The 17629-nt window shown below is 32.7% G+C and overlaps 1 protein-coding gene across 39 annotated transcripts in view; it reads right to left on the bottom strand.

Annotated features, from left to right (window-relative positions):
• BAZ2B (bromodomain adjacent to zinc finger domain 2B) overlaps positions 1–17629 on the bottom strand; it is a 193494-nt gene that overhangs the window by 67788 nt on the left and 108077 nt on the right. For 24 of the 39 annotated variants that reach the window (XM_082691327.1, XM_082691299.1, XM_082691309.1 and 21 more), the window contains 7 exons: positions 14602–14694; positions 14424–14485; positions 10024–10089; positions 8068–8133; positions 6656–6700; positions 6380–6412; positions 5072–5137 (listed from right to left, as the gene is read on the bottom strand). In XM_082691327.1, coding sequence (XP_082547453.1) covers positions 5072–5137; positions 6380–6412; positions 6656–6700; positions 8068–8133; positions 10024–10089; positions 14424–14485; positions 14602–14694 — 431 coding nt within the window. The remainder of the gene's footprint in view (positions 1–5071; positions 5138–6379; positions 6413–6655; positions 6701–8067; positions 8134–10023; positions 10090–14423; positions 14486–14601; positions 14695–17629) is intronic. The other 15 variants (XM_082691311.1, XM_082691315.1, XM_082691318.1 and 12 more) reach the window with 2 other exon arrangements.

Here is a 17629-nt window from a genome sequence, read left to right as displayed (position 1 = left end):
ATATAAATATAGGATTATAAAATAGTCTCATGACTTGAATCATGGATGGGGAGGGTTACATATTTTTTCTGCTTTCAAATTGTTTATTAGATGGCTTCTGAAACCTGAGCTACTCTCTTCTATTTTATGGTTCTGTCTCCTAAAGTGCTGACACAATCTTCTGTGATAGCTGCATATTTAACAACCTTTTATAGTTTATTGATCCTTGGAGGGAGACATATAAAAGACTCTTGACGATTACTCTGGTTGATTATTCAGTTAATATGAGTAAAGTGGTTATAAATTTGTGACTGGTATGGTTTAAAGTTCTTCTAAATGAAAGAGGAGATTTTGAGCTACTTTTTCACACTGCTTTAACCAACCTGTTTCTAGTGCTTAGTAATAATGAAAGCAGATGTGTCTCATATTATACTTGAATTATACTAGGAAATAAGCCTTTTTTGTTCACGAGATTATTCTTTCTTACATTTTCTTATGAAAATATTTATGAACTATGATGATATAGCAGTGATCCTTTAAAACTACTAAGAGAGTAATAACAAGTAAGGTAATTTATGTAAGTCTGAATATTCTTACTAATTATAGGGTTTTTAAAAAAGGTTTTTATTTATTTATGGGGTGGGGGAGACACCATGAGCAAGGAGGGAAGGGCAGAAGGAGAGGAAGAAGACTCCCTGCTGAGTAGGGAATCTGATGCACGCCCCCATGCCCCCAATCCCAGGACCCTGGGATCATGACCTGAACTGAACAGATGCTTAACCAACTTAACCCAGGTGCCCCACTAATTATAAATTTATATAATGAAAAAACTATAGAAATTGGGATTATTTTAGTAAAAATTTATTGAGTTAATCTAAATCAAAAGTAAGATCAGTGTAGTGTACACAGAGTAACATAAAAGTGATGTTTGTGTTACCATCTTACTTTGATGGTTATGGGGAGGTTCTTGGAATAATTTCAGATGTTATCAGAGATTTTTAATTAACAAGGTGAAAGCAATTTATTTTTTTAACCTCATTAGTTCTTTAAATATTATTCAGAACATTTTTGTTTATCTTCTCTGTTTTTCTTCACAATCTAATCATAAAATGTTGAAGGTATTGAAAGCTAGAATCAAGGTTTTTATATATTGGCCAGTTCAGAATTTTTAGTTGGCCCTGCCTAGGTATCATATGGCTATAACTTTACAATAAAGTTTTGTTTTTTTTTAATAGTTAATAACAGAAAAAATATATGGTAATAGGACATAGAATATGAAGCCAATATATGCCCATTATTGGCATTACTAGTTATATCTTTTGCATGTTAAGTAATAATAAGGAAATGGACAAGTACATATAGAAATATTTTGTTAATATTCACAGAGGTGGCACATTGATGTAAAGATCTGGTTAAAGTTTTGTGTTGTCAGTAAAAACATATGCCTAATTACTGCCTAACTGTTTATACTGTAAATTTTTATCTCTGATATAATAAAAAAATCATTATTATTATTTTTGTTTTTTCTGTAGTATCTAATCCAATGCTGTGTGCAAAATAGTAGTTTAAGAAGTAAAATTATGTAAATATGGTAAAATTATCTAGTCTTGTTCACAAGTCTACAGTTATCAGAGGATAATATTTTAAGAGCTCAGTTTTACCTATGGGGTTCTCTTAAACATTCCAATAAAGGATTATTTGTGACATATTTCATTTTAAATAACAGTTTCCTGAATGTCTAACTCTAAGAGAACCATCTAGGGTAAAATAAAAGTTTCTATTGTTACATAAAGAAAATTATATAGGTAGAAAACATAATGATGTACTCATTCTTTAATGATATTTTTATCACTAATTTGTTTAACTGCCATTGCATTTTAACTCATTCATTTATTTATTTATTCATTCAACTACAATTTTCTAAGGTCCAACTGTATCCCTGGCTCTACAGTGATACACAAGACAGACAAGATTCCTGTCCTCAAAGATCTTACATCCTGTGAGGAAGCAGACCATAAACAACTGTAAAATAAATAAGATGATGGAATGGAGTTCCAAAGGTGGGGTATAAAAAAGGCAAAATTAGGTGTTCTTGGAAGGCCTCTTAGACAAGTTAACATTTGATCTATAAATAAACAACAAATAGGAATCACTTGAATATTTGGTGGAAGAGCAGCAATGGTAAAGACCCTTCGTTTAGGATAATAAAAAAAACCCAAAAATGACTGTAATACAGTACTTAAGAGACAAATCGTATGAGGTAAAGTTGAAGTGAGAGGCAGAGGTCAGTGCATGTGGGACTGCTTTGTGACGGTGAGGCATTTGGACTTTACTACAACTTCAGTAAGAAGCTACTGGTTAGTGTTAAGATGTAACCTGGTTCACTTTCTGAAAAGTGAATCACTCTGGCTGCTCTGTGGAGAACACATAGGGAGTGCTTAGGAAAATAAGAATGCAAACAAGGGAAGGAGGTTCTTTAAATTATTATGCTTCATTTTATTAATACATATATAGCATAATAATTATATACTTTATATATATATATATATATATATATATATATGCACATTTCTCTCTCTCTCTCTCTCTCTCTTTTTTTTGTTTAATAGTTTGGCATGGTTGCCTTGACATTCCTTTCCAAATTACTTAGGCTTGACGTGAGCAGCCCAGTCCAGAATGTGTATTCCCCCAATATAGGTGCTTTCATTTTTAGTTCTTTTTCACTTTATCTAATGCTTATTTTTATTTTAAAAAATTTCTTAAAATTTTACTTTTTTTTTAGTGTTCCAAAGCTCATTGTTTATGCACCACACCCAGTGCTCCATGCAATACGTGCCCTCCGCGATACTATTATTTTTCTAAGTACTTCAGACAGAAGTGTGAATACTATGTATGTTACTCATGTTTCTTTTTTCTGAGGAGGAATGAGATAGGAGAGGGAAAGCTGTACTTGGTTTCTCATATTCCTTTCCAAGTTTTACTGGAACCAATGTACCTGCTTTGCTTTATCTAGTCAAAGGTAAATCTTTTTTCCATGAAAGGTGTTCTTAGTCTTTCATGGATTCTTAGAATGTTTAATTTTAATTACCTACATTTATCCTGTGGCTGCTATCTTTCACTCAAACCAGATCTTATTCTCCTCACTTTAGCAGCTTTTCCCACTCTCTTCCCAGGCAACAGGAGATATGAAAAACCAATGGAAGAGGTCATGCCTTTTGGGCCTTTTGGGCACCTTTTCATCTGGGCATTCACTCTCTTTGATGATCTTACTCTTACTCTTGGGTTCTCCTCTTCTACTAAATTCAAATATATCTGGAGATAATGTTCTGCATTACTGTCATTATTCTGCCTTTCTTTAGCTTTTCTTCCCATCAGGAAAAATTGGAATGGCATGCTCCTGTTCTTTTTAGCCCTCTAGAAAGAAGTACACTTGGTAGAGAGGAACTTATCTCTTGCAAAATTTTCTAGGTCCTTTTCCTGAGTTGTTCTTCAGTTTCTATCCTCCAGATTGGAGGAAATTAGGTTGCGCTTTTAATTACTCCCTTTCCTACTCTTTCCACTGCCACACTGCTTTTAGAAAGGAACAGCGATAGCAGCCACTCCAATTCTCAGAATTTGTTGTCTGTCTTTCTCTACTTGTCATTTTTCAGAGATTACAGTTATAAATTCATAGACTCACATTACATTAGGTTACATTAGGTGTAAAAGCTGTCAATGGGCCTGGATAATTAACAGGTTTGGAAGAAAAGAGAGTAAGAAAAATGTTAAGGCAAAACTTCCATGAAATTTAGGAAAGTCACAAGAAGTGATTGCTGGAAGAGGCTAATTAGAGGTAATCTGTGTTAGTAGTTCCCAACCTGGCTATGCATCTTGGTAGGCCCACTCTACACAGCAATCACATGGAGAGTGATAAGGAACTATTAAGTACTGTGTGGTGCTACGCTTTGCTCCAAAAACTTTACACATACACTCATACAGATGTACACCCATTTAATCATTACTACAAAATGAAATAGAAACTGTTATCTCTACTTTATAGATGAAATATTTGAGTCACAGACAGGTGAAATAACTTGCCTAAGGTCACATAGCTGAAGAGCAATGAAACTAGAATTCAAATCCAGGTAAAAAAATTACAATGTCCAGGTTCCTAAACAATATACTTATTGTCTCTCTACATTAGAAATCTATAATGATAGATTTAAGCCACAGCTGAGGCAAAAATACTGAAATTCAGCTCTCTCAAACTTCCAGACCAAACTGTTATTTTTAATTCTCTTACTAAATGTTTATCTCAGTTGATAATCTTATAATCCTAAGAGGTAGGTACCATTATCTCAATTTAAAAGAAGAAATAAACTTTAACCAGCATTTAAATTAAAAACTTGAAACAAAAAAACAGAAGGAGAAGAGGGAAGGAAGGAAGGAAGAAAAGAAAGTGAGTCAGGCCTGAAGAGGTAAAGCAAGTTGAGTCTGAAGAGTCAGCACAGAAATTCTTAGTCTCTCACACTCCGAAGCCCTGGATATCATGGTCATAACTCTATTCAACTATTTTAATACAGAATGCATTGCTTTGTAATATATATATTTAACCTTTAATTGCTTTCTTTTACATTCCAAATAAGCTCATTTTGACTTATTTCAATAATTTCCTTATTATGAATGATCTGTTAAAGTCTATCCTAAGGAAAGTACTTAAGCGCAATTTTACACAGAACAGTAAAGAGTAATTAATTCTGAAGGCAAAAGTCCATGGATGGATTGACTGGTGTTTCAGTTAGGACACACAGGACTTGTTTAGGCATGCTCTAATATTAGTTTTGTGAAACTCTGGTTACAGTAATAAATAACTACTTCTATCCAAGCAAATGCCATTCACTACATTAAAAAAAGATAATTAAAATCTCAGCCAAGAAAATTAACACATAGATTGGAATCCTTCCTACATTCTTTTATGTTCTAATCTTTAATATTTGGCTTGCTTTGGAAAGCCAATAAACCATGACAAACCTACACTATGAAGAATTTATATTTAGAAAAACCAATGCTTTAGGAAAAAATACTAGTACTTTTCTTAGAAACATGGACTTACTTCTGCTTTTTTACGAGCTTCCATAGCTTTCATAAGCATCATATGTTGTCTTCTCCTCTCTCGTTCCTATTAGGCCAGATAAAATTAGGAAAATAATTGTAATTAATAGTATGATTTTGAAATGGAAAAACAAAACAAAACAAAACTCAGTATAGCATGTTTAGCATTTATAGACAAGTCACAGTAAATACTAAATATAAGACAAGAATGGCCAGTCTGTGCATGTTTTAGTTCAGGTTTAGAAAGCAAATACAAGAACAATCAAAAGCAAAAAGGTAAAGCAATGAACATGGAGACAGTGTAAACAGAAGCATACAAGATTTACTTATGGTCAGTTGTGATGCTCCTTCAAAAGCTGGCAGAACAAAAAGCATAATGGTTGGCTGGAACAGGTCAGTTACCTTACATCTGCTATTAGAAAAACCACAAATATGTACTATAGGCCAATTAAACTAAAGGTTTAGTTTAGATCTTAAGGTTTAGTTAGATCTTAAATTCTTAGACAGAAATTGATTTATAACCACTTTCACTTCATGGTTTTAGAATTAAGTTGTTTTTATTTCAAGTACACTATCATTTTGCAAATTCAATAGGCCACCAACAAATTAATTTTTTTTTAAGTTTTTATACCAATTTAGTCAAACTAGTCGTGGTTCACATACCAACACCAATGAAATGGGATATTCCTATTTACTGATGTCTGCCACTTGATGCGCTATTTAAGACTGTAAAAGCTGCACCAGAGGCTAATAAATGGAATCTAAAAGGCACAGTATGAAAATAAGGTAAGCACAAGTTTTAATAATTTCATTTTATTTTAAAATTTAAGAATTACAGTTATATCTAATGAATTCTTTTTGTTTAAATGTATTTGGTCCCCCCAAAGGGATATTTCTAAAATTGTTTCTCAAATTTTGTCTTTAAAACCAGAATATATTTCATATTCTCTCATCAACCTAACTCAAAATTCCCATTGTATTCAATGGCAGTTTTGCACCTAGAATGATGGGAGAATATGGGTCATTATCATATCTAATTGTATAGTGATCCAACTCTCATTGTGACATCAGTAATGTAAATTTTTAGATGGCAGCCTTATGTAAGGCTTGCACAATTCGATTAGAAATCTTGGAGATGTATCATACTTCTTTATAGACAGACAAGCAGATGTATGCAATGCACTGTGCTGTAAAGCCATGCAGCAGTATGTAATATGACAGCAGCCAGTGCTACACTTTATGCATTGCTATGACAACCATATCACAACCAAATCACAATGCGGTGTTAGATGTACAAAAATAAACATACCCATACCATATCTAGTCTATGCCTCTCCAACTCCTGGTAGAAAGAGTTGGCACAACATTATGAAACAGAAATCACAGAGTCATGAAACCAATTTTTAACCCCCCAAAAGACACCAATACCAAAGCAAGGCAATAAACCATAAGATGAAGGAAAAACTTAAGCAGGAATTACATTGGAAACTTTTAAGAAAACATTTTGAAGATTTTCCCCAAAATAGATTTAAGAAAAATTATAAAATATACATTTCAGCAATTGTATAACTATATGTATACAGACCTGATGCTTCAGAAGAACAGCTTGTTGTCTTCTCATTTCTTTTTCCTTAAAAATATGAAACTTTTAATATATAATTCTTAGGGAAGATTTAGAACATAGTACAAGCATTAAACACTGCTTTCCTGAGATTCTATAATCTTCCATTAGGTCAAACCACATGGAATTGCAAATATTTGATAATTTTTTACTTACATAGTGGCAATTTCATATGCTTTTACTTAATACAGAAAGATTATATGATAGTAGCAAGGATCCTATTCAGTAGCCATTTAAATTTAAAATTCAATAACCTAATAGCACATTTCAATGGCACATTCACTGAACTGACTAGCTAAATGGTCAGAGCATATCAGATACAATTGACACATGTATCTTTTAAATTATTTTAATACATTATATAGAGTAATCCTCAAATCCAGCTGATTAGAACTCTCTCCACTTTGAACATAAATTCCCAAATACACTATTTTATACCTTAACAGCATCCATATCATTTCTGTACACTATCTATGAATGAAAATAACAACAGACTGAGGTCAGTTTAAGATTTTCATGCTCAGCTATAATCCAGGGCACTACTCCAATGGGGTCGGGCTTAACGCAAGCAATTCTACAAATGTCATCAATGTAAATATTCTTATAAAGATAAAAATCTAGACGATATTAAGTGATGAGAAGGGGTAGAAATCTAAAGAAAAAGTAAGAAAGTCAATGTAGAAAAGGTAACTAACAGTTCCCTGGCTTTATAGGGTATATAATTGTGTCTGTTTGTGAAACCAGCAGGATGATTAAGCTGCCCTCTTTCAGTAATCAATTATGAGAAAAAGTGGAAGGTGAGGGGTAGTGTGTGTGTGTGTGTGTGAGTATGTGGTTTGGGGGGGTCCAGTGCTTCATGTCAGAAAATCAAAACCAAACATTACAATAATTAACAATGGCTAATTTTATTATTGGCAAGTGACAGTTTGTTCAAGTTAGGTTTTTGTTTTGGTAGGCTCTTCACTTTTTAATAGCTAAAACAGTTGCTGGACATTAACAAAGTTATAATCTAAGTAGAGAGTCAGATTTGGGAGACAATTCGAAACATAAACATCAACAACACAAAATAGCTTTGGGAAGATTATTCAGCAAAACTATATACAGGTATTATGCAATAGTTTGCATTTCTGATTTGATGTTTGCTACTTAAAGAGCTCAAAGCATCACATAAAACCTGTATAATGAAATAAAAAAAAAACACAAACATACAATATACATACAATAAAAGCACACATTATATACATGTTGTGTCTGCGCTAAACATTTTTTAAGATAATCACATTGAGGAGAGCTTTTTTCATATAATTGATACTGGTGTAACATCACATAGTTTTTATTTTTGAAAAATAAAAACTCTGGTTCTCATCTAAACTAACCTTTATTCGTTTCTCGGCCTCCAATAATTTGGCATTTGCTGCTTCTTCCTTCTTTTTCTTTTTAGCCTGTGCATGCAAAACAGGTCTCAAAGTCATGCAAAAGCACCACTACAACTTGAAAATAATCTCAGACTTGAAAATGGAGCTACATGTCTCACAAGGTACAAAACAGTATGTAACATATATGTAGACAATTACGAATTTCCCCCAGTTAACATTATATTTAACATACTAATTTAATTTTTAACATATGGATTAGAATTATGATATACAAAAAGGTTATAAACTCATAAGAGTATGTCAGTTTTACTCTTCAATCTCTGTTAAAAGTCTGAAATAACTGAGTGTTGATGTCATTTTGACTTAAAAAATCAATCACAAAAAACCGATTTTGTGGCATGTATTGTCTTTTTTCTGATTTTTAAAAAGTAAAACATGATCAGTGTAGAAAAAGTAGGAAACTGGATTTTTATCGGTAAGCAAGTCATTTAATGAATACATCAGTAACACATTAAAATGCACATGTACTCTTTATTTGAAATTCTTTTTTAACACTTGAAATTTGAGATAAAGAAATCCATTACTCAGATGATTTAAAGGAAGGAAACATTACATCTCATTTTCTCTAGCTATACAAGGTGGTTTAGTTAAAGGCTTTTTTTTTTTTAAGTAAACATATTTCATGAAGTATATTTTGAATACCAAGATCATGTTATCAAATTTGAGCTTTATAATCTTCAAGTCTTTAATTATCAAGCAGTTTTTAAACTATCCAGTAGTTATTGTCAGTTTACTTTAAGATAGGCATATTTTCTATTTGGGGGGTTTTAAAATTAATTTGAAATGGGTAAGGAAATATGTGTATAGTTCTACACAGAAAACCTCAGCTAGCTGGAGTCTTCAGGGAATTGTTTTATATGGCAATGGTTTCCTGAACAGCTGAAAGGTTCTAATAATTTTTAATCATTAAAAGTTTATTTCAGGGGCGCCTGGGTGGCTCAGTGGGTTAAGCCGCTGCCTTCGGCTTAGGTCATGATCTCAGGGTCCTGGGATCGAGTCCTGCATCGGGCTCTCTGCTCAGCAGGGAGCCTGCTTCCCTCTCTCTCTCTCTCTGCCTGCCTCTCCATCTACTTGTGATCTCTCTCTGTCAAATAAATAAATAAAATCTTTAAAAAAAAAAGTTTATTTCACAGTTTTAGATGAAAACAATTTTGAGACATATGCCTATTGAGACATAGTACAGTTAGCACAATTTGGCTTTTTCCTGATGACTCAGGGCCATTGTTCCGAACATTGTTCTGAACAGTTATTATACTACACAGTTTGATAGAGTAATGTATTTTGGCCATTAAGATATTGAAAATTGTTTGCTATTCAACTACAAAATTACACACTCTTGCTAGGCTTTTGAATTCCTATATATGCAGGTTGTGGAGTTTTTCTGCATTTTCCCTTGCTGTCTTTTGGCTATTACTTTTGCTACTGTTAATATATGTCCTCTAGCCCTATTTCAGTAGCTTCAGGGGAAGAGGGATATATTAGAAACTAGAAAACCAAGCTAGTTAAACTGTTTCTACATTTAAAATTTAATTTTACTTTTATAATGTTTTATTTCTAAATTGAAAGTAAATATCTGACTATAAGTCCTAATGAGTTTTCTAAAAGTAAACAACATGAGTTTTAGCACAGGAACTTCCTGACAACTATACTGGCTGCTCAGAGGTTTCCTTTTTTTTCCTCTTTTGTCTCATTTTCTGCGTTTTTACTGTTAGGATTAGATTAGCTTGCTAAGTAAGGTTCAGATAAGGTCTTATTTTATGTATTATGTTTAAAGAGAATTTCTGATGAACATATTAATTTGTATGAGTGAGAGATCATGTGGGTAAAATTTTTATTTTTATACACTTTAAGATATAAACTATATTACTTTAATTATATCAAACTTAAGAGTTCTACCTCTAGAATTTGCTGGGCTCGAAGTTCTTTCTCCATTCTGATTTGTTGTATTCTTTTAATTTTTTCCTGTAGAAAAAATAATGATAATTGAAGACAATAAACTAAGTATATAGGTGAAAAGTAAATCATATGATTTAAGATATAAGTACACATATGATTTAAGATATAAGTACACATTTACCAAATGTTGCCCATGCTGGATATAAAACTCAATGAGTTAGCTTAATATCATATATACATTCATGTCTCAAATTAATATGATTTCATAAAATTTCTCAAAACAATTTGTAATGCTAAATAAGGATATAGAAACCAGGTAAGCAAGGTAATTAAAATGATTTAACCTGTATGCAAGTATAACTAATATTTAATCTGAGATAAATATAGGTCAGAATAATAGAAAAAAGTAGTACCTCAGGAGTCAGAAAACCTAAGACTAGTCCTGAGTTACTGACATTCATTGCATGATCTTGAATAAATAACGGCTCTTGTATAAAATAGGGACAAGTGTTTGCTCTTTACTCACTATGTTACAATGAAATTAAAATGCTTAAAAAGTATATAGTACCATATAATTGTAATAGATTATTAACAATTAACAATAATGTAATTTTTTATTTCACATGGTGAATAACATGATAACATGACATTACTTTAAATTACTACAATAAGCCAAATCCAGAAGTAATCTAACATTACTTAAAATGGATTAATTATTGGGGCTCCTTTGTGGCTCAGTTGGTCAAGTGTCTGCCTTACGCTCAGGTAGTGATCCCAGATGGCTCCCTGCTCAGTGGGGAGACTCCTTTTCCCTCTTCCTTTCTCTCTGTCCTGCCCTTCTGCTAGTGCTCTCACTCTCAAATAAATAAATGAATGAATAAATAAAATAAAATAAAATAAATAAAATGGATTAATTATAATTTAAAATTCTCAGGAATGATTCGTATGACATATTAGTTGTTTACATTGTCTAAATTTAACATACTAGTTTATTGTTTCAGAAATTAATGATAATGTAAAGTTTGATAAGAACTTTACATGTGATTTTTAAATTTATACAATATGCTATTAAGCACACGGTTAACAATTTCATGTTCATAAATCCCTTTGAAGTTCCCAAATTGGCACTGATGAGAATACATAATTTAATAGCCAAATTGTTCTACTTGCAAATTGCACTTATCCTAGGAATTCTAGAACCAACATATTTTATACTGCTTTCTATTACAATCCCTACTGCAATCTCCAGATGCTAGTGTACCTTTTGAAGCTATGCTATAATATTTTTAAAAATATTCCTCCCCCCCCCACACTGTTATTGATTCCTTGTAGGGTTCTACTTCAGGAAAATGATATTTCTGAAATTACGATTATGATTTTAGAAGACTGCACCCATTCTATAATTTTGCTTTTGGTGATCCTACTTGGTACTGAATATTAATTATAGCTTGCCAAACATAAAAACCCAAGTGTATCTTTTATTTCATTTCTAAATCTTAGAGAAGGCTGTACTTGATCCACATTTGATATCTTTATTTAGATTAGAACTTGAGACCTACATAAAGCCTACTTGTGATTTAATTTTTTGCTTTTGTTAATCATAAGGTTATAAGGTGGTATGTTCTCAAGTCAACAAAAGTCTTTCATTATTCTCTTAAGCACAGAGATAAGTATGGAATCTTGGGTTTAAGTATACTCAGTTAGAATTTCATCTTGGCTGTCCAAGTGATTCATATATAGGTACATATATTTCATAGTGCTGTCATTAATATTAGTAGAGATAAATCTTTTTTTATAAATTATAATACTGAGACACCTTATAATATTGAGTACCTAAGCACTGAACATAAAATATCTTAATTGAGTTGAATTTATCTTTTTTTTTTTTTAAACCTAAGAGAAAAATTGAAGTTCCTGGAGGGTAAATATTTGCCTAAATTCAAATACTAAATACAGAGAAGAGCTGGTCAGATTTCAATGCTTTTACTCCTTTTACTTCATAATAACGATTCTGCAAGCCTCCAGAAAATTGCTTTGAGGACTATATGGTGATATTTTGGGTCTACTAGGTGGAAAAAAATAATCCAGGGGCGCCTGGTTGGCTCAATGGGTTAAAGCCTCTGCCTTCGGCTCAGGTCATGATCTCAGGGTCCTGGGATTGAGCCCCGCATCAGGCTCTCTGCTTCCTCCTCTCTCTCTGCCTGCCTCTGTGTCTACTTGTGATCTCTGTCAAATAAATAAATAAATAAAATCTTAAAAAAAAAAAAAATCCAGAGGATGAGAAGCACTTCCTACTATTTTATTCCAGATCTAGTGCTGACTTTATTTTATTTTATTTTTTAAAGATTTTATTTATTTATTTGACAGACAGAGATCACCAGTAGGCAAGGAAGGCAGGTGGCAGAGAGAGAGAGAAGAGGAAGCAGGCTCCCCGCTGAACAGGGAGCCCGATGCGGGGCTCAATCCCAGGACCTTGGGATCATGACCTGAGCCAAAGGCAGAGGCTTAACCCACTGAGCCACCCGGGCACCCCTAGTGCTGACTTTAAAATAGGCATTGTATAACTGACTGTGTGAGTAAACCTATGCTAGGGTTGATTCACTTTGTTAGCAACAAGGGATAAGGCAAATGGTATTATGAGACTAGCCTCAGACAAATGTCTTGATGGATATCTAATATCAGTTCATTTGTATTAATGTTGCTGGGAACTTGGGACCCCAGTGCTTTTTTGATGAGCAGCAAAAACTATGTAGGCTTAGGGTGCAGCCACTTCAAGAGCTTAGGATCACAAAGCTGAACTTAGTGCAGATGGGATTTGATGGGTCTCTAGCCATCAGGAAATAGGATAAGCCATAAAAAAATAGTATTTCACTTAAAAGGAAATATAAACTATTTTTACATATATATGTAATATGTGGTATATAATATTTGAATAAATGTAGTAATGAGACTATGTATTTTTAAGTCAATCTTACAGTGTCTTTAGCAGTTACAATCAACAAACCAAGGAAAGAATTCAAATTTCCAATTAACCATATTAAATTACAGTAAAGGACTACACCATACAGTTTGGTGTATAGTGTATGGTGTTTGGTGTTTTATATCTTTTAAAAAGTGAGCATTTGTTTTGTGCCAGGCATTGTGGTAGACATTTTACATTCATGATCTCATTTAATTGTTAGCTAATGCAGTTCTTTTCTTTACCATGATGGAAACAGAGACACAGAGGCTAAGTAACTAATCTAAGGTTCCAAAAATCTTAAGCAGCAGAGACCATATTAAACTCTCAGCTCCCTGACCATAGACTAAGTTCTGGCTCCTCCTTCCATATCAACTCTCCCTAATTCCACTGCCCTAACCAATACTGGGAGGAACCTTGGAGATCATCAAATCCAGCCCAACACATTTATTTAGCAGGTATTTATATAATAACATAATTTACTTTGCTTCATACTCAGAAATAAGTACTTGCTGTTAAAATTTTTAAACAAATTGTAGTTTCCCCATTTGCCTTTCTCCTTTAATGGTTATGTGAAGATGTGGAGATGACAGAGTAGTTCACACACTCCCACCTTAAATGAAGTTGAATATCTTGTCATGTAATGCTTTATCTATGAAAATTTAAATATCACTTCATTTAACTATACTTAATCTTGAAAACTACATAGGGGAGAGATACTGTAGATATAAGATAGAATACTGGATATGCTGAAATAGTGCTTTCTTGTTTTTCTGCAGTAGTAATTTTTTTAAGTGCTCAGAAGCAATGGGGACAAACCCAATTCTATATAACTTGAGTTTGACTTTTTACTCATATTTCATGTTTCATAACAACAAGCTTTTCTTACTAAAATATGAGCATTTAAGCAAAAACCTTCATTTACTGGTACACTACTTTAAAAAGTTTGAAAACTATTCAAGATGGCCACTTAAACTCAAACTCTATCAGGATATTAAAAATATTTAGATTTACTTTTGGTAAATTAGAGATTTGGTAATCTCTAAAAACTTAGAAGTAGAAGACTTTGTTAAAAAATGAGGTGAATTTTAAAGACACATGGGTGGCTCAGTCAGTTAAGCATCTGACTTCTGACCTCTGCTCAGGTCATGATTCCAGGGTCCTGGATCCTGCATTGGGCTCCCTGCTCATCAGGGAGCCTGCTTCTCCCTCTCCTTCTGCTTGCACATGCTCTTTCTTTCTCTCCCTCTCTCTCAAATAAATAAAATCTTTAAAAAGATGAGATGTATTTTAACTAATGCAAGAGGACAACTTTATAAGATACATAACATTAATGTGAAATACTGTTATTTCTGAAATAAAATGTACATATATACATATACCAATAGAGCCCCAACATAACACTTGTGTTTTAAAAATCAGTTCCAACTCATAAACGTACCTGTTGTTTCATAATCTTTATTTGTTCTTTTTGCTTTCTCTTCTCCTCAGCAGCCATTATTGCTATGGTGAAAAACCAAAGCACAGATATCATCAGCAAAGGAATCAAGAGAAGAAACTTCTTATGAATTTCCCAATACATAGCTCTTCATGTTTATGTTTTCATTTAAATCACCCACCTTGTTGTTTTTTAGCTTCTTTGGCAACCCGAGCCTGTTCCTGCTTTTGAAGTTTTCTCAAAAGCTTTATTTGCGCTGCTTGTCTGGCTATTTCTGAAACACACAAATTTCAAGGAATATTATTAACAACTTAACATAACTGCTAACCAATAACTGTGTGAAACTGATATCATTATGAAGGACAAAATTTTTAAGAAAATTGCCTAAGATTAGATACCAACTGGGAGAATGATGTGGCATAAAATTTCATATCCATTTCCCCTAGAAACTGCCAAATTATTTCAACAGATATGATCCCATATACAGAACTACACTAAAATAATACTTCTTTTAATCCTTTTTATAAAGGCCAATCTAAGTATATTTTTTCGCATTTCATGTAATCCTCACTTTGCACGAAAATAGCTGCTAATATGCAAAAATTGTGATCTAGCTTCAGTCTTAAAAATAACAGAATATATAAAAAGGAAATAGAATTCAAAATAGAATATAAGGCCTCTAAAATTCAGTATCTCAATCGGCTATATAAATGGTAACATTTCTGAATCCAGTGACATTTTCATTTATAAAGGAGAGGGTCTAAATCTCCTAAATAAAAAGAGTATAGAATGTCAGTGAGTTTCGAAGACAACCGAGTCCTCATAAGTTTTAATGACAAACGTATGAAACTGGGATAGACTGACATAATTAAAATGGCCCCAACTGTTCATTCTCCCTCTCTCTATGTCATTTGCAATGTGACTTTGCAGTTCCTCTCATCAAAAGATAAAATATATTTTCTTGTCCCTTGATGCTGAATTCAGTCATGTGATCTTCCTTGGCTAACAGGATGTTAGTAATTGTGATGCACACAGAAGTCTGAAAATATACTTGTACTCTATTTTTACTCTTGCGCCTTGCCCTTTACTAAAAGAACATGTTTGGGTTAGACTGCTGAAGGTTGGGACACGTGGAGTCAGTTGACTTCCCATATGTGAACAAACCCAGCCAAGATCAGCAGAGCTGCCTAATTTCCCCCCAGCTGCTTCCATCTGTGCAACAATTAATGCCTGTGTTGTGTACATCACTGAAGTTTTGTGGTTGACTGTTTCCCAGAATTACTCTAGCAGTAGGTAACTGATAGAGAAAGCATGTAATCTTATGCTTTCTTTTGCTGGCAAACTTGGTCAGAATACTTTTAACTATAAAAGTGGGGTATCACAGTAGGACTCATAAAATACCAACTTACATTAGACATTATTTTAAACTTTTTAGCAGATGAGTTTTGAAAAATCTATATATTATATTCAATAATGAATATGACTGCCTGGCTTACTGAATTACTTGAGATTTACTAATAATTTCTGCCATTTATTCAACTTCTATATTAAAACTTCATAACAATCTTATGAGATAGGCAACATTGTGCCCAGTTTACAGATGAAATAACTATGGCTCACAAAGATTAAATAGCAAAGCCAAGATATAAACCTTCTGACTTCACAGTCTATATGCTACTAGTCCCAAAAACTTTTAAGAAAAGTTGAATGACTTGAGATTTTTAGGTAAGAACCTAACCCTACGTCCTTGTAACAGCTGAGGTGACCTTGGTTACTATGGTTGATTTTCTACCAACAAGTCTTTAAAAAAGAAGATGGGATGTAAAGGGTCTAATTTTATCTAGTAAACTGGAATTATTAATGGAAGATGAAATGGAAGATAATGCTAAAATATATCTCTATTATTATTATCTATATCTCTATATTATCTCTACAATTGTTATCTATATATCTACAATTATTTTCAATACTAGGTTATAAGCATCATCAAAAATTTCTGAGCTATATAAAAAGGATCTTCTGTTCACTAAATATCCTGGATAATAAAAAAAAATTATAAAAAAGTTTGCAGATTCAGCAAACTCCAATAATAATACACCTGACGGATACTGTTCTCACCTGTGATAGTACTATATGACTATTTTTCTAACATTTAAGAACTGAAAGCTTTCAACTCTACTGTAAAGATCTAAGTCTGCCTTAAAATATAAAGATGTATCAAGTGATTTAAAAAAAAATGTGTCCTAGAAAGTGTGGCATAAGTATGATCTTTTATTTCAAGCTAAAACTGATAGCCTCAAATAGAAGTCTGGCTTATAATAAACAAATGTTATATTTAAGTATGTATTTATCTAAGAATATATTTGCCAGCTCCAAGCCCCACACAAGTAAACAATAATTTTTATTTTTAAGCCCTTAGGACAGAAAACCATTTAAAAGTTCAACCCTTATCATTTTACTTTAGCAAGGAGGATAAAATTCTTATTCATCAATAAAAATTCACATAACTTAAACTTTATGAGTAGTTGAAAATTTTTTTAAAAGTTAACTGCTATGGAGGAAGGAAAATGAGTTAGAACACCTAGAAAATTCACTTACGTGCTGAGAAATAAACTTCTCCTAATAGCTTCTCATTTACTTAGTTTATGGTTGCTGAATACATTATCTATTTTAACTAACTTTTGAGATATCAATTTGGAAAATATCTTTTGTGGATTAAGAATTACCTATTTAAATTTCAAAGATGAAAGTTTATTTTTGAAATAGGTTACACAAACAATTAGGGGTATTTTAGATATACCACATATCTTTGATACTAAGATGCATTTATTTTTTTTTTTCTCTTTACATTCTTTTTTTAAAAAATTTTTTATTTTTTATAAACATATATTTTTATCCCCAGGGGTACAGGTCTGTGAATCACCAGGTTTACACACTTCACAGCACTCACCAAAGCCCATACCCTCCCCAATGTCCATAATCCCACCCCCTTCTCCCAACCCCCCTCCCCCCAGCAACCCTCAATTTGTTTTGTGAGATTAAGAGTCACTTATGGTTTGTTTCCCTCCCAATTCCACTAAGATGCATTTTTAAAATATAGTCTAAAATCAGAATGTGTCTGACAATTGGCAGCACTTTTCTTTCTTCGTGGTACATCTTAAAATAATTAATTGTGCATTGAAATGACTATAAGCATCTCAGATTCTATG

This window comes from Mustela nivalis (assembly GCF_964662115.1).
Source record: "Mustela nivalis genome assembly, chromosome: 11".
Classification (NCBI taxonomy): Eukaryota; Metazoa; Chordata; class Mammalia; order Carnivora; family Mustelidae; genus Mustela; species Mustela nivalis.
This window is presented reverse-complemented; position numbering and strand designations above follow the sequence as displayed.